We start from the raw sequence: 20,379 nt of genomic DNA, 5'->3' as shown, positions 1-20,379 counted from the left end.
CCTTCCAATGCAGTAACAAAGCTATCCAATTACTGCACTTGGTCTCTCCAGGAAACGAGACTTGCACACTACAGAATGCCTTGCTTCAACAAAAATGTAGAAATTATTCTTACATACAATAAGGTCACGGCAACAGGCTATGACTGGAAAGTAGGAAAACTTCAATGTTTGTAAGATCTCCTAGTAAATTCTTCTGAGATCATAACAAACTCATGATAACTCTTTCAGTCTTTTAAAGGATTATCAAGTCCTGGCCACATCATTAAAAAGCGTAAGTAACCTTTTATTGATCCGAAGCATTGAACATTTATCAACAAAAAGACAAGGGCCAAGATCCTATGAACAGTTTTAAAACTATATGGGAAGGTGGCACAGAAAATAAAGGGCAAGCCTGATATTTTCCCTGTTACACAATTTATCATGAGCACATGCTGCAACTTTCTGTACAAGCTATTTTCCTAAGCACTAAAGGCTTCATGCCCAGGTATCTCATATTGCTATAGTCCAGCCAAATAGTGATGAAGGCACAAATAACTGAGGCCAGGTCATCATCCGCCAGGATAGGACTGTTTCCTAGCCAAAGTATTACTCGTGGATGCTGCTATGTGGGAGCCTGCAATCAGCCAGGAATCCAAAAGGACTCCTAAATTACAGGCCAGCCTGTCCAAACGGGGAGGCAAATCTTCAACCAACGGAAACTATTTTACCAAGTGAAAATCTTCAGAAATGCCATCTTGTGTTCACTAACACCACCTTCTTGCTCTGTCTCAACCAACTCTTATTTTCCCTGCTGAGAACTGGCCCTGTCAAAGCTATGGAGTACACAGAATGCTTTGCAACACAGAAACCCAACACACTTGATGTTGTTGTGTATTGCTGGTAGTTAAGTTGGTGTGACATGAACAGTTCAACCACTAAACTCACACTGCTTTGAGTTCTTACAATTTTCATGTAAGGCTTCTAAAAAAAAACTAACAACCAACCCTCTCTCCACCACCTTTTTTTAACAAAATTAAGGACACCTACTAGCATAATATAAGAGATTAGATTCCAAAAGCTTCTAGACATAAGCATTCCGGTAGAGCTTCTATCTCAAAAACACACCTGGAAACAAGGAAGATAAAACTGAGGTTGTCTGTGCAACTCTTCAGTTTCCACTCAAACTACTGTCAGTGGTACAGCCTCCCAGGCAGAAGTAGCAACGATCAGATTGTGAACAGCCCTGGCAGCCTCCATCCGTTTTGCTGCAGCTTCTCTTTCCTCAGGACAGCGTTAGATGCCCTTTATTTCTGATTTTAAAACCTAGAATAGGAAGTGGCACTCACAATCAACAGTTGTGACACACCTGCCTACATCTCAGCTGAAAGTCACAAAGGCACATCCAGCTCAAGCCAAAGACAAAAACTAGTTCCCTTTAACCAGCAACTGCACTATGTGACAGAGCTCACCTTCAACAAGAATACATTTGCCTTCCCTCTGGCTGCACTTTCTGTTGGATCACAGAGGGAGGAAGAACAATGAAAAGCAAGCAGTGGGATGGCAGGAGTGGCAGCTGGTAGCCTAGCCACCAGGAACAGAAAATGCAAGGGAGAAATTCTTGATAATTCCTTCAGACTCCAGAAGGACCCACAGCCTCTAGACTAACAGTAAGTCACCCAGAGGCATCCCAGCCCTCTGCCTCCCTGTTGTGCTACACTTCCCCTGTTAAAAATCACTTTTCAGTACAGATTACTGCCTTCTTACTACCCACCGTACCACCCCAAATTTTGATTAGCCCCTGACACCTCTACATTGCTTTAACATAACCTACCCTTTTACTGTCACACATTCACTACCCAAGAGGTCACATGCTGCTCTTTGCCTTACTCCCAGCACTACTTCAGGAAACAAATTGACCACAAGGTGAAGTTTATCATATGCAAGTCATTTTGCAAATACGTAAACTGGATCATTAAATATTTACATAAGATGTTACATGGTTTTGCATAAAACTTGGCAGCTCTGGAATGCTTATTTGAGACATCTAACCAGGGCCTGGGAAAGGAAGAGGAGAAGAGAAAAGACCTTAGAGTGGGAAGAAGGAAAGAATAGTTAATCCCTTTTCTCTCAAACAAGTGCTACAGAAAAAGCACACATTACGATAGTCTTTTCCATGACTGCACGCAGGTTTCCTGCATAAATGTCCTGGAAATAACTAAAGAAGCATTTCTAGAAGCACGCTCCTCACATTTTTTGCTTGGAGTCACTTTTCTCAATCCCTCTTCCCTCCCCTCCGCTCCTCATGTGTTAGTCTTTGGCTTCCCTGTTAGTCTACTGGCTGCCACTTTGTTCAGGGAACTAAGGCCACATAGAAAGTTATTTGCACCAGTCATTTCTCTTTATGGTTCTCATGAACTGCTGCTAAAGTCAGGACTAAAAGAAACAAGATGCCCTGAGGGAACTGTTCAACAGACTAGAACTGGTAGAAGAGAACTACAGATGCTTCAATTTTAAACAGCATCATGGTCTGGATTCCAAAATGCTACCTGGGAGTTGCCTTGCAGTACAGGTCAAAAAATAAACACAGGTGTATGTAGGGACCATCACACTCCCCCCTGTTGTCATTATAGATTTTTTTATTATTATTTTTCCAGCATCTGATATGTCAGTTAGCAGAAGCTTAGGAATAGAAGCCAAACCTTGTAGGGGAATTACAAAACACAAAAAGTACTTTTAGTGACATCTCTACTATGGCTGAATTTCCTCTAACCAAAGGTAGATTAAATTTTTCATAGATTAAATTTTTCATGCACTCTATTCTTAAAGAACAAGATTCAGGAGCAATTCTACCAGCTGCCCCCAGAGAAAGAAAAACACTGGGGTGGTGTTATTTTTTTTTTGTGGTATTTTTTTTTGTGTTGTGTTTTTTTTTTTAAAAAAATATTTTCATAACCATTTTGAGTTTCCATCATATGCACTGCCCCTAGCAGGATATGGACAGACACAGGTGGAGTCTCTGTCCATGGAGATACTCAAGGGCACCTGGACAGGGTTTGGGGCAGCCAGCTGTGAGTGGCCCTACTCAAGCAGGAGATTTGGACTAGATGACTTGCAGAGGTCCCTTCCAACCTCAACCAGTCTCTGATTTTGTGAACTTCTATTGTTTCCCAGTCTCTACTTTCTTATATATATTTATTATACTTACATATATCAATACATACTTTAATATATATGATCACTTTATATATATGCATATAAATGTATGTACACATGTATATATAGATTTTATATATTAAATGTATGTGTTTTATTCATATACATAAATATACATTACACACACACACTACTGTGTTAGAGACAGTAAGGGCCTGAGGTCCAACTACTCAATTTTATACAAGCAAATTCAAGGTAAAAAACAGTCTAAAAGGAGATAACTGGTGTCTGTGGAGGCAGTAAGTTTTTATTAAGAAAACCATATGTACGTAGGTAGACCAATCTTTCCCCTCGGTGATTCAAGCCCTGTTCATCTCAATAAAAGCAAAGAAACAGCAGAAGCCCTCCTGGCTGGCTGCACTATCCACCAGTGAGTGCATAGTCCAGTGGGGATGCGCATCATGAAACACACTGCTCCTTAGCTCCTGGGTGAGCTGATGTCTACTGAAGTGGCTGCAGTTTGATCCCAGGTGTCCACACAGAAATAAGTTGCATTCCCTAAGAAGCAGAGGCCTGCCAGGCAGGGGTTACTGCAAGGGGGAACTGGGCTGCTGCAGCAGGCTCTGGCCTAAGCACAGGCTGTGAGGTAATGTCAATTCCTTGGCTCGCAGCATGCACCTGAATTCTTTGGAAACCACAGGAATCCAGCACAGAAAAGGTAAATATCCCAGCGGAGCCAGTGCTAATTAGGAAGCCAGGCTACCAAAGGAGGGGCACTGTGTGGAGGAGCAGGGTGAGCTCAGGTGGCAGAAGGCAGCCGGTGGCAGCACTTGGAAGCCCATCTGCCCCCTCCGCCATTACTGGCAGTCTCATGTCGCTCTGGCAAGTTTCCCCCCAGCTGCTGCTCCTTGCGCCCTTTGCAAGAACATTTGTTTTTTAACTCAGTGTCACCTTTTTTTTTTTTTTAAGAAAAAATCTATTTTTCAATTTCAGTGTAAATTAGACTAACAAATTCCTGCTGGACTAGAACTCTTCCAGCCACTCAGGCTCAGAAATAAGGCTGCCTAAATCTGGTAATTTAGGCAAAAAGTAGGCAATGGAGAAGTATCCAAAAAAACAAGGAGACGTTTCACTATGAACTCCCACCACGACGTGTCAAGTCCCTATTATGTCTGGGGGTACCAAGCAAGACAGACACCCCAGAAGGCAAAGGCAGGGACTAGAAGAATGATGAACTGCCCAGTGTTGGAGAAAATCAGGTTCAAGACCATCTAATGAACCTGAAAGTGCACAAGTCCATGGGACTTGATGAGATACATCCATGAGTATGGATACTAGATATTCTAATCACATATTTTAGAAGTCTCAAATAAAACAACCCATATTTTTAACATGAGAACAAATGATTGAGTTAGACCCTCAGATTAACATGGCCACTTGTCAAGGCTACCTCATTCTAGAATATATGCTTCAGGGAGCCAGTCCAAACCTACAGCTTCAATACAGAAGTACCAGCTAGAGGTCTCCAGGCTGCAAGTCACAGATGGTCAATGTAGATGATAAAATATAGATATTTAGCAACTTGGTGCCTGAAAGAACAATTACCAGATGTATGCAAGCATGCTTCGTCTACCTATTTTTGCTTGTTTGGCACTTCCTAAGTTCTACTCAATACCCTTCTGAATAATAAGGGAAAAAAAGCTTTATGGTCAACATCTGCCTGAAAAGTTGCACTGAAGAACCTCAACCAGGACAAACCAGACAGTTATTCAGTATTTCTAGCACAAATCAACCAGCAATAGCTGAAGGCTTTGTTACATACCTCTGTGTATATACCCTTCAGACCTCCTTCAAAGGAAACTTTTCTTCACTTTTCCACATGGAAAATGAAATACAAGTCACACAGGCTTGATCCATAATCCCTTTCTTCTCCTCAGCACTGAGGCCTCAAATTCCTGTCCAGATCACGTCATGATAAGTCTAGCTGTGCCAAGAGCAACCAGGCCTAAGGAAGTATCTAGTCAAACATCTGATCACAAACATGTACAGTAACAAGTCTGTCCTTTTGCAAGATCATTACATCTTATGGTTTCCTGACAATACTCCTTTTCTGGTAGAGGTTCCAGCTTTACTGAAGCAGTTAGGTTCCTCTTGTATTTGGAATACACAAACCATAAGACTGGAGGAAAACATTACCTTTCAGACAGGCTAAAAGAAGAAAATAGAGGAAAAAAAGTCCCTGACTACACTTCAGGGACTACCTATGCTTTCAGAAAGCAACCTCTGTACATGGAAATCACCACGTAGTATTGCAATTACTAGTGAAGGTCCCTAAAATAGATTCCTTTGTTCTGCTGGTGGGTTTCCCCTTAGATTGCTTCAACACTGACTTTTATTCCAGGCTTCTATGTTATCTCTCAGTTCTCTGCTACAAATTGCTTCCACACTTTAGCACTCTTTCTCCTAAGTAAAGGACAGAAACCAGCTTCTTCTCCCAAAGGTTACGGCATTTCCTCCTGCCCCACACAAGTTTTGTCCCAGCTTTAAACCAAAGTGTTACAGCATGTGAAGTAATAAAGGAGACTCTCCCAGCACTTAACATCGCAGCATTAAATGGAAAGCCAAGGAGCTAAACAGGAAGCCAGAATCCAGTAGCTCCAGGATCCTTACCTTTCAAACTGTGAATTTGGACATCCAGAGTATGGGAAAATTCCAAATCACTAAAACTAAAGACCATTAGTGCCATCTGCAGGCCATACAGAACATTCCACCTCAAGTTTTGTCGCCTCTACTCACACTTGAGCATTGTTTTCCAAAGCAAGTTTGCCAACACTTGCTGCACAAATATAACTCTGCAGCCACAGACAAAGGGAAAAGTCTAAGAGCAATTAAGAATATCGCTCATAAATTTATACCTACCATGAGAAAACATTTAACTACAAGTCTTGTTGCAAGCCTTTAGCTGTAAGCTTGAGCACTACTCAGCTGACATTAGTCAGAGAGCAGTTGAAATTCAGTAACAGAACTGGGACTATCCATGGACCAGAGAAAACACATCATGCTGATCCCTCTACACCAGTCCCACAGCTGTGCAACTGACATCATCATGTATCTAGTGATAGGGTTCATCTCCATATACTAGCTACCTCCAACAAAGAACCATAAGATAGGATGAAAATTTAAAGGAAAGGGTAATTATTTACCACATGCTGTAAGTAATGTCAGTGTCCTGTGCATACAGGACATATTTGTCATGTATATGGACACCATGTGATCTAGATTAGATTCCATGTGCTTAAGCTATAATCAAAACATACTAAGGATTTTAGAACACTGAAAAGTAGTATTATTGCTTCATGGCATCTTACCAAGACAGAGTCCAGAATTCTTGAGACTGATGCTTCTGGATGCATAACCAGAAAGAAAACGTAATTTCTTTGCTCAGGACTGACTACAACACCATTTCAAGCTCTAAAGGTGAATATTCTGAACCTCAACAGAACAAAGAAATTCAGTCAGCCAGCATCCAGGCTATCAGGTAAGGATACCAGCTCACAGACTCAAAAAGTTAAGTTTTGAGCCTCCAGTACAAGAAGTCTGTCAGAACTATTAAAATGGTCTGAAAAAACCACAGTGTATAAGAAATAGCTGAGGAAACAAAGATTGTTCAGTCAACAGATGAGAAGGCTAGGAATGGATCTGATTGCTGTGTTCAACTATTTAATGCATGGCTACAGAGTCAAATTCTTCTCAAATGAGCATAGCAAAAAGACAAGATGCAACACTCCAACTCCAAAGAGGGAAGTTCTGATTAGATAACTTTAAAAAAAAAAAAAAAAAAAAAAAAAGAGCCAGATTCACAGTGAGAAAGATCAAACACTGGAACAGGTTGCCAAGAAAGACCAAGAAAACTCCATTCTTGAAAGATATTCTAACCTTTATGGTATAAAGCCACAGAGCACCTAATTAAACTTTGAAGATGGCCTTGTCTTGAGAAGAAAGTTGACTATAAACCTCCATACTTCCCTTGCTATCTAAACACAGTTTGATTATTCAGTCTTAATATATGCTGTCTAACCAGTATATTTCAATCAGAAGATACTTGCTTCCTTCCTTATTTCCTTCCCTAGGCCTCTGATATATACAAAGTAGTTAAGAAAAAACACAACACACCTACACCCCCCAACACATGTATACACACAAACCAACAGTGGAGTAAGGTGTTTGTCTTCAAGAGAAAAAAATACTACATATCATGGAATTGAAACACTTGCTCCTAAACAGAGCAGAAAACTTGTCTCAGATGCTTGGTTGTTGTTTTTTTTTGTTTTGTTTTGTTTTTCCCCAGAAGTTACATTTCCATTTTTTACAACAAGATCAGCAGAACTAACTATGAGACATTAGTTATGATGCTACTCCTATTTTGGTGGTCTACTATAGATTGCTAAGACATTCTGAAAACAGGCAATGCACATATTCAACACTGGATCATCTTGGAGATGACTTTGTTCACCCCTCTTCATTTCCCAGTAACATGCAATAATAGCAATTAACAATTTAATTGCCAGTTCCCAAAAGAGAAAACTTGTGTGCCAGATATGTTCAAGACTCCTTTTCCAAACTGAATACAGTTGTCACATTTTTCACTGACCAAGATGAGCCACCTGTTGTGGTCCCCATTTGAGGGAAGCAACCTCTTCACAGCATCGTTGCAGGCAAAGGCACATTGCAACAAACCTGAAGGGAATCTGTTTATCAATTAAAAGGAGAAGTATATTTCTTCTGGGATCATCATTAACACATCTTTTTGGATTCAGTATTCGCTTCAGATAAAAATATGCTAGATTCAGTATGCCTCGGTCAGAGCCATGCAGGTCCAAACCCTAGAGTTATTCTTTCTGGCTATATGAGGTGAGCTTAGAACAGATTTAACAGTGCTCAGGACTGTTGCAGAAGACAACCCTATGATGTTCTCATCTTAAACAGTTAAGTTTATGGTCTGAGCTGGAACTAGTAAGGATTTAATTCTCTTCACTTGGAATTTTGGAGGGGTGATTGTTTTAAATTTATTAGTTGCTCAGCTATTTAGCTAAACTTCTGTGATGAAAGAGAAACGGGTATTTTTGGCAGGTAAAGGTTCTTCCTGGGAATCTTAAGTATCTTTCATAAGTTAAAAGCAAAAGAAAATTGACATCTTGCAGTGTAAGAACAGTGAACCAGTAGAGCTTCTTTAATTAATAAGGCAGAAAATACAAATGCTGACCTAAAATTTAAAAGACAAGTTGAAGGTATTAAGACAGAAGACACCAACAACAGTTCTCTGTTTTGGTCTTTATGATTAAATGGAAACTGAGAAAGTTTAGATTCCCTTCACTCATCATGCTCCTAGGCTGAAAGGATGGAGAAGGGGTATGAAGGCACCAATAGTTCACAATGGTTTTAAGAACATGACCTTTACAATAAACATCCCATTAATGGTATGTGACCATTCAACTCTTAAAAGTTGATTATTATTATTATTTTTTTTTTTACTACTTCCCTCTGTAATAAAGTCCCTCACTAAAGACCCTATAACAAACTAATAGGATATTGCATAATGAAATATCATCTACAGAAACTCCACAGAACTCCAGAACTGGTATTTCCTTCCCATTTGATACCATCTCAGAAATACAAAGGTAATCCAAGACATCTTTTGACCACTGAGTGCAGGTACACTAAGAAAGAAAAAAAAGACCTCCCCTACCTGGCCAGTCCTTCCTCGTAGAGATAGATGACAAGTGGATCATAGGATGTAACCAGAACATACAGGCGCACATCAAATTTGAAGTCTGAAATACAGTTGTCAAGAGTCAGTGACTGCAAATATCTTTCAGATATCATATTCAGCTGAGGAAATTCAACAGATCCTCTGAACAGCGGGAAGAATAAACCATTACCTGCTGCTGCCATATAGTGCTTGAAGCTTTCCCAGTTAAAATGCTTCCTGATTTCAAGGAATTTTCTTTTTTTTTTTTTTCCCCCTTTTTTTTGTGAGAACTACTGCAAGATAGACCACTCAATTATTCAGCTAAATTCCTACAAAAGTTGTTGAGCTCTTCCGGTCCTAGAAACAAGAAAGAATGTGCAAGCAAGAAGCAATTTCTAAGCACACTCACCATCTATTAGCAGGGGGTTGCTGATGTAACGAGAAACCAGGATGTTGTCTTCTAGCACAATCTGGTTTGGCTACAGAAGAACAGAGAATCCAGGAGTGAGAAAACCAGGAAGCTCAAGGAGTAACAAGATGACTAGATCAAGCCTACTATTTTTCCAGCTTTCACCTCCTAACACCACTCTGCACCAATAACTAGTCAGGTGTGGGGGAGGGAAGATGACAAAAAAAAATATCACCAGTCATTCACAATACATTAACTAGATCCTAACCAGAAGCTTGGGAATGATTGCATTTCCAAAAACGCCCACTGAATTTTCCAGTTAAGTGTTCCTTAGAGTGAAATATAGGTTTAGTAGACACATGGCTAAATAATATAAAATAGGCAAGAGAAAAATATGAAAGTGACTGTCCTTGTTTGTTTCCCGAGTGTTTAACCAGACACATGGAGGAGGGATTTTCTAGAAGCCACTGGAAGGAGTATGTAACTACAATTGGTGAGGAAGTCACAAGTGAAGAAAATTAATACTCGTGAATTAATGGATCTTTGGCTATACCCAGAGCTGGTACCAAACCCTTTTGCCTACACGAATAAATATCTTCTACTGAGAATCAGTTCACAGCGAGGGTTAAGGTATGAGAAAACTACGCGTTTGCACAGAACAGAAAGCTCTATGACAAAAACACATTACAAAGTCATGGGACCTGCTGAAAAAGCCTCTACTTCTTTTCTGTATCCAAGTCCTTCTTCTTGTAACCAGTTTTGACTACTCATGCAAACAGTTTCTTGCAAAACAGCTTCCAGCCTCCAGCTTGCAAAAGAGCCAGAAGAACCCCATCATCCTGTATTTATTCAATTTTACACATATTCAGCCTTATCAGTGTCACAAGCAGGAAATCTAGGCATATAGACCGTGTATATACAACATGAGAGAACAAGCTCAACTTCCCACAGCATATCACAAAAAATGTCAGCCCCTTTTACAATGGACCAGATAAACTGAAGAGGTTTTTTGCCTTTTTTTGTGGTTGTTTAAAAAAAACAAACACTTCTATGATGAAATTTTGGGAGACACTCACTTAACGCAATCACACTGAAGGACACCGAAGTCTTTGGGCCAAACTAGCTAAAATGTTTCTGGAACAGATGTACACAAAGGGAGATTGGTCCCAGAAGGGTCTTTTCCCCAGTTCATGGCCAACTGCCATATAAGCCTAAGCTCGTTCCTCTCTTTCAAGCAAAGAAAAAGAGGAGTGCAGCTCTGGAAATGCTTACTTCATACACTTGGCGAATTGCTCCCTTATTTTATGGGAAAGAATCCAGGTAGAGAACAGATGAGACAGCATGACCCCTTCAGTGCTGGGGAGGCTAAAAGGGTTTGAATGAGTGAAAACAAAGTGACTCACCAGTCAGTTTTGCTGCTGAGAATACTTATTGGAATATCCTCATGTGTTTTGGCTCCTGCCCAGGTATTTGTTACCTATGACAAGCAAACTCCCTGCAAAGCCCCCAGAATGGCAACAAAACATTGTAACCAGCATATTGAATTCAAAGAATCATTCCTACTAGGCATCAGTAAAGGCACACTAGCATTTAGATTACAAACTTCTAAGACTGATAGCATCCAACTGTGTCATATAGTTTCATTTTATCTTGTCTTTTACAGGGGTGAGACTGAGAAAAGGACAGTGTGAGGACTGTTTAGGTTGCACAGGGCAAACAACCAAGGAGAGTTCTGGGAATCTTCCCAAGGCCAGCCTACTGTCAGCCACAAGGAGAGAATGAAGTAGCACAGATTTCCCAAACTGTCTCAGGGAGTATGAACTTGTACCTAGTAAGCCAAGACTTGAAAGTACCATATAGATTGCAAGATATGCATAGCATATAAAGAAAGAGCTTGGTTTTGGTTACACAGTATAAGCCAGGGCAGACTTTGCCACCTGTTCAGGGCTGTTAAACTGCTCACCAATGCACTGTTGAAATCCAGAGCCATTGCCTGCTTAGATGTTTGCATGCACCTTGCATAGCTTTGCAGGCTGTGTTACTGAAAGGCAGCCTTTTTGATGAACACTTACATTGTTTATCAAGTAGACGCCTCGACCCCTGGAAGAGGCCACGGGCTTCACTATCCATGGGCCCCTGTCCTTAGAATAGGTATCTGGTTAAAAAAAAAACAACACCACAAGTCTGAAACATCTTTTGTTTTGCTTACTTACAAAGGAGCAAGAACATTGCCTACAGTAAAGCCCTAGAGAACCTCAGTAAGAGATCAAGGCCTACTTTTTGATGACCATTTTTACCCCTCAGGACACACTGCAATTATTACAATTCCTCCTGCTGCTTTGATATATTTTTTTCTCTGCTCTACACCTCCTTTTGACACTTCTCTCTTCAGTACTCCCAAATATTAGAGATATTATGAAGCTGATCATCGTCAACACTGGGCTCCAAAACCAATCTTTCTTTGTGCACAAAGTCTTCAATCAGCTTCTCGAAGATTTAAACAGGCACGGAACAGGCAGAGTGAAAATGATATAAACAAGTGATGTGCACCTTTTTTACTGTCTTTCAAGCTTCCTCAACAATGGCATGACAAACAAACTGGAATATTAAGAGTGATTCCCTTCCCCCTACCCAATTATTCTGCTTTAGGTCTGGGCATCATCAATCATTCACTTACTGCAGAAGTCCTGGTACTCCGCTGGGAGGATGAAGGTCTGAGGTAAGATATGGAATGTCTTGAATCCATGGGCCAGCTGCATACGACTGATGTTCTTATACAGTCTGTCCTTCCGTGTCAGTTCATACGACCTAAAGTCCCAAAACAAGAGGCTATCTATATCCCCCAGCATAAAAAAGAAAAAAGCAAAACACCACCACACTGCAACGACCTGTTGTCCTAGTTACTAAAGCACCTGTAGCTCTGTAAGAGATCGCAGCCCTAACCTGCAAGTACTCTTCAGTTTTACTGTCTCTGCTCTATGGCTGTATTAATAACCACCCTCATCTGTAGTGCCTCTTGCTATTCCCAAGAAGGAATGAAGCACAGCTAACTGTTAAAATGGTGGTTGCAAACTTTAACAGGTGATGTATGACTATAACCTGTAACTAAGAACCCCAAGCTCCAAATACTTTACATACACCATCAAATAAAGGTGGGGTGGAAATCAGTTTTTGGGCTATGGATAAGTGCTTCAGCTCACATAACATCTCCCCTAAATCCCCAAAGACTGTTTAGAATGAAGACAGCATGTGGCACGCATCCAGCATGCTGGGACTTTACAGTATCATTATTGCAAAAAAAAAAAAGAAAAAGGCGAGCTATCTATGCTCACATTTCTGCAAACCATGACGAAGATGTTCAGAAAAATATGATGTCAAAGCCTTACCTAGGGAAATGATTGACTTTTTGAATATCTGTAAGGGAACGCAGCAAGTAGGGCTTCAGGTGTGATCCCGTCCACATGAGATTATAATCACTGCTACTAGGGTGCACCTAAATAACAACATAAAAAAACACACATAAAGCTATGGAAACAGCAAGAAACACCACCACTTCTCCTACAGACTGTGCCCTTCTGTCTGTGGGGCCACAGCAATTCTGATTTAAGACAATTTCCTTGATTTGTCTCTAGTATTAGGGCAATTCTACACAGACTCCTATCCTAAGCTACTGTACAGTGGTGCTTGGAAATAAATATAACAGTTTTCTATATAAGCTTATGGCTTTGCTCTTTTAATAGACCACATAAACCCAATTTATAAAGCATTTTAGATTTTCCCAGGAAACTTGGGAGAGAAGTTCCCCAAATTTGCCCTATTCAGAAGAAAATCCACCACCCAAACACTTCTCTCAAACTCACTAGCTGCACGTAGAATATTCTTTAGAGCAAGGAAGGCGCTAGAAGAAAAAGAAACATATGACACCACAACAATGCTTCTGTGAGCTTGCAAAGGCGGAAAGATTAAATCCTTCAGTTCTTCCCAAGGGTGTGAAGCAACGCTCTAGAAGCGGGAAGAGAAATGCACAGTAACCTTAAATATCCCTTTTAGGCTTAAGTCTTCAAAATTAGGTAAAGGATAATTCTTTTGGAGTGAAAAATCACATTTTCCCCAACTGCCAACATATGGAGAAGAGCAGGGGAAAAAAAGAAGGAAAAGAGAAAAAACAAAGTGGATCCAAGGGAACTTCCTGGTTGTAATCCTGCAGAGTAAACAACAACAAAAAACACCACACACAAGACACGTACACATGCAGACACACCTTCCAGCTCAGCACACAATCAGACTTGCCAACTTGCTGGCAATCCCAAGCTTGTTGCACTCACCTCATGAAATCCATGGGCAGTCAGTATGCTTCGGACCAGGCGGCTGTCCGTCCGTACAATCTTATAGGACAAGTGGTAGTGCTCTGTTAAGAGAGCAAGAGACAATATTATAGTCTGCACCTAGAAAAATCAACCAAAGTTACCTATGCTACCAAACCACAGAGAAGAGCACCATAGGACTCAGCACAGAACAGCTGCACTTAATCCACGGTAGCAGCACGTAACAGACAGGTACTTTCTGTCACCATTTGCCTACATCTTAAGGCATTAAATCCAATGATGGCATTGAAGCAAATTACATCTGTTATAAGGTGTAACATTTCTACATTGTTGAACCCTGTCCTATCAAAATAAAAACCTGTTCATTTGTTAGGATGTCCTTATATTTATAAATTATTATTTTTTAAAACAGCTCTTCATAGCCTGCTTTATAACACTCCAAATAACGATTTCAGCTTTTTCTTCTCAATTCAGGATGGGTGTTCCTAGCTCTAAGTGATCATGCTATCTACCCCTCATTGACACAGTTAGCTTACATGCCTACTAATTTTAGTGTTTTATTTTGGTCTTTCAAGGTCTATGAATTTTTGTTGACATCTCATTCAACTGTGCTGATCTTCCAATAAACAACTGCAAAAATAGTGGGAAATAAAGTAAATAAAGTAAATAGGAAAAGTATTAAATAAAATATATATATATATTACCCAAGTAGAAAGTCTTCATTAGGTCTCAGAAAATATTTTCTACCAGTAAAAATAAGACTAAAGAAAAGACTAAAAACTATCATTACCTTGGACTGGACAAATGTCTAAAGGTAATTTAAGAAGTTGCCCTGTCCAGTAGTAGACTTGTTAAAGAACAAAAAATCCTATACAGACTGAGAAAAAGCATAAGAAACACCACACTCCAAATAGGACACAAGTTACAATCACCATCAGCTTCTGCCGCCATTCAAGTACATCTGTAACTCACATCAAAAGGATCAGGAGTTTTTACACACAAATCACCTTCTCCACCCCTTACCCAAAGGAGCCAGGAGCATTTCTGCTTGGCTAGGACATTAGATATGAGTGCACCAATTATCTAAGAAAGGGAGAAGCAAGAGAAGAAAGAGGTGTCAGCATCTACACAAGAAAAAGCTGAGTGGATTTTAGTTTTTCCCCAACTCAGCACATCCAGAAAGAGTTCCCAGCCATACACACCCACAAGCACTAACTCTCGCAATCTGGAGTGACTCTTTATAACAACTTTGCCTTATTTAGAAGCTCTCCCTTGTTTGACACTAGACAGGTTTAGTCTGACTGCACTACTGTTATAAAAGCAATCATTTTGCTTACAGCCTTACTCACAGTTGTGAGGCTGTAGAAGCAGAGATTTGCTTTTGAAGCTTACTACTATTAATACCACTGCAGGGCTGGCAGGTCTGTTTCATAATGAAACCCTCTCAAGACTCACTGGAAGGATGGATTTTAAGTTCTCAGCTCCAAATTAATGCATTTATCTTCTGGTCATAAGTTCTAGCACAGCCTCCGAATCTGATTTATTCCAAATCAAAACATTCCAGGACCCATCAGAGAGCCAAAGATAAGCACTTGTCACAAACCAAACGTGATAAACATTCACCAATTGACCAAGTGTTTCTGAATGTCTCAGAGCTCAGAGACAATAGAAGATTATGGTTTCCTTCCTATCAATTCCTCTTCCCCACAAAGAGAAGGGAACATCTCAGTAAGAGACTTCTGCTTCACACCTTCAGGCCAGAAGCTGTCACCTTGCTGCACCTACCTCCAATTAGGCGGAGGTAGCTGTCGTTTGTCAGAATGGCATCAGCATGAAACACGAAGATAGGGATCTGCCTGCAGCCGCCACCAGTCCACCTGATGCACGGATGATCCCTAAAATAGCAAGACAGTGTTAGCATCTGCTGAGCCTCACACGCACACAGCAGTTACTGACTGGGAGGACACAGAAGTTCTCTAGGCTTGCCCATGCTTGCTCACCTAGCCCATGGGCAGGACTCACAAACACATGCAAGGCACTTGGGTTCTCAGCTAAAAAGGGAACCTTCCAGATCAACTTCTTTGTGGCTCAGCTTTGCCATTTTAAGTAGGAGCTTCGCTTAATTTGTATTGATTTTATTGAGCACTATTTTGGAGAAAACCCATGAATTTTCGTAGCTACATTTCTCTGGATTTATAGCGCCTCTGAGAACAAGATCCATAGCTCAAGATAGGCTGTAATTTACTGATATCCACACAACCAGACCTTACAACACTGGTTTCAGTCTCTTAATTTAAGAGAAGAGAATGAAATCTGTGCATACTGCTGTAATCCTGGACTCAAAACACTTCCTATACTTAGCACAAGGAAAGTCCTTTTTAGTGTAACCTTGGTTCTCTTAACCAAGTTACCCCCTGACAAATCAACTCCACAGCACTGCTATCTGCTTCCACTGCCTTCAAAAATCAACTGGTGGGGTGTAATGAGCTGTTTAGACGGAAGGGACCCAAGAGGATTCCAGAACTTACACGACAGGCCAGAGCCTTATATAAGTGGGAAATGAGCTGAGGCAACAGAAGGGGAGGTTATGTTAAGCCTGCCCTGAGGATTTGCAGTAAGGCTACGAGGTCTCAGACAATCCTCCAGGCGATGGTCCTTCATTCCTAGTGTGACACTTGGCCACTTACCACAGGCAGGCTGTTAGAAAGACATTGCAGTCAAAGGCAGCTCTTCACCTGGTGGTCTAAAGGGGTCTGAGAAGCCTGAGCCAGCTACTTGGTGTGAAGTGAGGTTTCCCTAGAGCCCTAAATCCCTGCTGCCTGCAGCTAGGCACTCAAAAGAAACACGCAGTGAGAAGAAAACAAACAGGATGCATTAAAGTAGGTGCAGCTGAAACAAAAATTGGGATTCCAGCCTGGGGAAGAGGAAGGGAGTGAAATAAATAAACTACCAAGTAAGGATGGAGTAGATGTACACTCGTAACTAACAGGAAATTCAGAAGCCGAGGGGAAATGAACTGTCATAAGCCAGCTTTAAGAAAGGGCATAAACCAGTGTACATGAGACCACTATAGAGCACACCTCCCTTCTCTGCGGGGAGTTAAATACTAAAGCTAAACAGCAACAACAACAAAAAAAAAAAAAAAAAAAAAAGCCGCGAATTTCCCTCATTTTCTCACATGTCCCCAAGAAAGCTCCCAGTCTACAAACACCACAGGAGAAGACCCCAGAAAGAAGCAGTTTTGGAGCCCGCCCGGAGTAGCCCCCCGGCCCCGCGCACCCCCCCCCGTCCGCGGCCCCCCCCCCGCCGCCATCCTCCTCCTCCTCCTCCTCCTCGGCGGCGGACGAGCCGCTCTGCTCCGCGTCCCACGCCGCGGCGCCCGGCATGGCCTCAAGCGCCCCTCGCGGAGCTCCCAGCACGCGCGGGGGCTGTTGGGGGCCGTCAGTGGCCGTTAACGGACGCGGGGGGACGCGGGGGGACGGGGCGGGGCGGGGCGCGGCGGGGCGGGGCGGGGCGGGGCGCGGCCCGGCCCGCCCGCCCGCCTGCCCCAGCCGGCCCCAGTCGGCCCCACTCGCGCAGCGCTTCCCCGTTACTACAACGACCGCCGCGCCCGGCCCCGTCCCGCCTCATGCGCAGCCGCAGCCCGCCGCCTTCACTGCGCAGGCGCGGCGGCCGGCCACCTCTGGCTGAGGGAAGGGGACGGGACCGAGCGCGGCGAGAGAGGGAGCCGATTGGTGGCGGCGGCTCTCGCGCCGCGTGGCGCGCGGCCCGCGGCCAATGGGAGCGCGGGAGGGCGGTGGGGCCTGGCCCCGCGAGGGGCGGGCACTCAGTGTGCCGCCGGCCGGCCTGGTGGCAGGATGAGTCGCTTCCTCTGCGTGCTCCGCAGCTGGCTGCTCGTGGTGTCCGTCATCGCCGCTGGGAACACCCTGCAGTGCTTCCGCGACTACAGCTTCGTCTCCGAGAAGCTCTACACCGCCAGCCCCGGCCTCGGTAAGGGCTGGGTGGCCTGCCCCGCATCGCAGGGCCGCGGCGCCCCGCCGCTACCGGCCCCGGGGGGGCTCCCCTGGGGAGCGCCCCCCGCCGACCTCAGTTCTCTCTCTACTCTTCTCGTGCAGTGAACGGGCTCCAGGCCCGGACGCTTGGCATCTGGACCCTGCTGTCCTCCGTGGTCCGCTGCCTGTGCGCCCTGGATATCCGCAACCAGACGTACGTGAGGGAGGCAGGGGGCCTGCCTGCTTGCCTGCTGCGCGCCCTGCAACGCGGGGCCTGGCGGGGGGGGGGAAGGGAGGGGGGCAAAAGCTGCTTCTGGGGGCTGGGAGCGTCCCTCTGAAAGGGCTTTGGGAGCAGCACAGCACTTTCATGTTAACTGGTTCTGCCTCCTGCCTGTACGGGGTGAGGTGCTCCTTTGTGTTGTGTTACCGGGATGTCCGAGGGCTTTTTCAGGTGTCGTTGCTGCTCTGTGGATGTTAAGCTAATGCTGATCCCACTGATAGCTGGTACCTCTTTTGCTATGACAGCTCAGATAACAGCTATGGCAGGTTAAGGGACCCCTTGCTGTGATCCTAACACTCTGCCATCTGTCATATGCTTCTATCTGGGGCTGATGACAAGGCCTGAGGCACTCCGCGTAGCCATGGCAGACATGGTGGGGGCAGGCTGTTTCTCCCCTGTGGTGTCAGAAGTCTTTCTGAGTGGGATTTTCCTGCAGGGTGACTCAGGTCTGTGCTAGACAGAGCCTGTGCTGGAGGCTGGTGGAACTCTCTGCGCTGTCACTGCCTCCTGCAGTCCCAGAGACTGCCCAGGTTTGTCTGGGGTGGGAAGGTGCAGGGACTCTGATTACCTCTATTAATCTATGGCTCAGCAGGTGGTGGCAATTGCAATAAAGCCCGTTCTTTCTCAGAAATCTTTAGTATCTTGCAGCTCATGGACCTTCTCCCTTTTTACAGCTGTGGCCCCTAGAGGGTAGCAAAGCACAGGTGGGAAGATGTCTTCCTGGGTGATGAAGCCTGTTAGTCAGCCATGTCCTGTTGTCCTGTTCCTCAGCTCATCCAGTTCTTACCTCTTTTTGCATGTACAACTTGCTTCTCGCTTCACCAGTTCCCTACCTTTACTCTCCCCCCCTTTCCTTACCTTCAGGCCAGACAGTGACAGTGGCTTTCAATGCACTAGTGAACGTACTGCCTTGTTCTCCTCCCAGCTGTTGCCCATGGAGCTTTTGTACCTCGCTAGGCTGGGGACCGAGTGCCCTCTGTGCTCCCACAGCAAGGATGGACCAGGCAGCATGCAGGCTGACTGCTTTTCCACTCAGCCGTGCATACGGGGTGTGTGATAACCTGTTTCTTTCTGCTTTCCAACAGCCTATACTACATCACACTTTTCACCTTCTTTGTGGCCCTTGCTCACTTCCTCTCAGAGGTCTTCATTTACCACACTGCAGCCTTGACAATGGGAATTATGGCACCCCTCATGGTAGCAAGTGAGTAGAGCTCTGCATCCTTCCCTCCTGCCCCCTAGACTCCCTGGAGCTATCAGCTCCCCCAGAACTGGGGGGCAGGGAGGGGGCAGTGCAGGTGACTATCTCACCCGTCCAGCTCTTTCTACGTGACTTAGACCGTATCTCCATCACAGGTTTCTCTATCCTGGGGATGTTGATCGGGCTGCAGTACCTGGAGGTAGAAGCACTGTCACAAAACAAGAAGAAAAACTGAGACCAAGTGTCTTGTATAGGTCAGCATTGCCTCCTGTCTTCACTGCCAGACTTCCACTGGAGCTCAGCTGGACTTCCCCAGGACACCAGTCCCACGGGCAGATTGATGTTGGACTTTGTCAATCATTCCTTGCTGAGTGTTTATTTCTTGTCCAGGCAACACTTTGACCAGGCCCATTGACCAGGTCAATGACCAGGCCACAGAGGAGTTCATGTCAAAGCTTGCTGGGGGCATTTGGTGAGTGCCTTCCTGAGGGATGGCAGGAAACATCTCTAGCATGCCCGATGCACTAAGGACTGCTCTCCCCCTGCACCTGTGGGGAGGAAGTGTAGAGCCACCTGGGATCCACTGAATGCTTTAGACGGGAAAGAGAGAATATGTGCTGCCCCTGGCACTGCTGTGTAACTTGCATGTGCATGTTCTGCAGGGGCTGTTTCTAATAAATGAAAGAAAAGTGCAGGGCTTGTGTCTGTCTTTTCAGCTATGCATGTACAACCTTGGAACAGGCAGTTTCTACTGCATGTTGCAGGAAAAATCCTCTCTCTACAGCAAGTCTTTCCCTGACTCCTAACAACAAAGCTCCAGGTCTGACTGATCTCTCCCTCTCACCCACATACAGGCTGTAGCTCTTGTTTCTGCAGCATATAAGTGACAGCAACCCCTATGCATCTGTGAGCAAGGCATGAACTGCCTTTGCAATGCGCTATAGCTACAGCAAACAAAACAGGAACAGGTTGCTTAGACCTAGATGAAATAATGCCCACAACAGATGGGCAGCGCACAGAAGGTAGGAAGGAACCAGCAGAAGCTGCTAGCTGGGACGCCCGTGCGGAAGAAAGGGAAAGAGGAAAAGAGCAGGACAGTAGCAGTGGGAAAAAAAAAAAGGGGGGGATTATTCTGCAGAATATTTCAGGCTATTAAATAAAAACCACCTGTAGATAGTTTCAAGCATTTAATATGAAATTGTCACCTTTCATTGTACACTTAATGTTTTTTAATATAAAATTTACATTTAAAAGCCCTTTTAGACCCCAACTATCAAAGAAAGGACTTTTG

General features: G+C 43.8%; 2 protein-coding genes across 3 annotated transcripts in view; one reads left to right on the top strand and one right to left on the bottom strand.

The window, feature by feature from the left end:
• TTLL5 (tubulin tyrosine ligase like 5) overlaps window positions 1-17,077 on the bottom strand; it is a 127,258-nt gene extending 110,181 nt beyond the window's left edge. For both annotated transcript variants that reach the window (XM_035327649.1, XM_035327650.1), the window contains exons 1-8: window positions 16,895-17,077; window positions 15,401-15,510; window positions 13,616-13,698; window positions 12,677-12,783; window positions 11,968-12,098; window positions 11,363-11,445; window positions 9,291-9,360; window positions 8,879-8,963 (exon numbers count right to left, since the gene is read on the bottom strand). In XM_035327649.1, coding sequence (XP_035183540.1) covers window positions 8,879-8,963; window positions 9,291-9,360; window positions 11,363-11,445; window positions 11,968-12,098; window positions 12,677-12,783; window positions 13,616-13,698; window positions 15,401-15,510; window positions 16,895-17,001 — 776 coding nt within the window. In that variant the 5' untranslated portion in view covers window positions 17,002-17,077. The remainder of the gene's footprint in view (window positions 1-8,878; window positions 8,964-9,290; window positions 9,361-11,362; window positions 11,446-11,967; window positions 12,099-12,676; window positions 12,784-13,615; window positions 13,699-15,400; window positions 15,511-16,894) is intronic.
• A 345-nt stretch (window positions 17,078-17,422) lies between these two features.
• On the top strand, window positions 17,423-19,782 carry ERG28 (ergosterol biosynthesis 28 homolog). The gene is made up of 4 exons (XM_035327654.1): window positions 17,423-17,605; window positions 17,731-17,821; window positions 18,973-19,091; window positions 19,244-19,782. Exons 1-4 carry the CDS (start codon window positions 17,473-17,475, stop codon window positions 19,321-19,323), a joined length of 423 nt encoding a protein of 140 aa, XP_035183545.1. The 5' UTR covers window positions 17,423-17,472; the 3' UTR covers window positions 19,324-19,782.
• The last annotated feature ends 597 nt before the right edge of the window (window positions 19,783-20,379 follow it).

This window comes from Oxyura jamaicensis, chromosome 5, assembly GCF_011077185.1.
Source record: "Oxyura jamaicensis isolate SHBP4307 breed ruddy duck chromosome 5, BPBGC_Ojam_1.0, whole genome shotgun sequence".
In the NCBI taxonomy this organism is placed as follows: Eukaryota; Metazoa; Chordata; class Aves; order Anseriformes; family Anatidae; genus Oxyura; species Oxyura jamaicensis.
This window is presented reverse-complemented; position numbering and strand designations above follow the sequence as displayed.

Bases quoted from the DNA above. Each gene is read 5' to 3' on its own strand.
- ERG28 (XM_035327654.1), top strand. From the start codon at position 17,473: ATGAGTCGCTTCCTCTGCGTGCTCCGCAGCTGGCTGCTCGTGGTGTCC. The intron at 17,606-17,730 runs GTAAGGGCTGGG...CTTCTCGTGCAG, and splicing joins CACCGCCAGCCCCGGCCTCG to TGAACGGGCTCCAGGCCCGG. The intron at 19,092-19,243 runs GTGAGTAGAGCT...TCTCCATCACAG, and splicing joins GGCACCCCTCATGGTAGCAA to GTTTCTCTATCCTGGGGATG.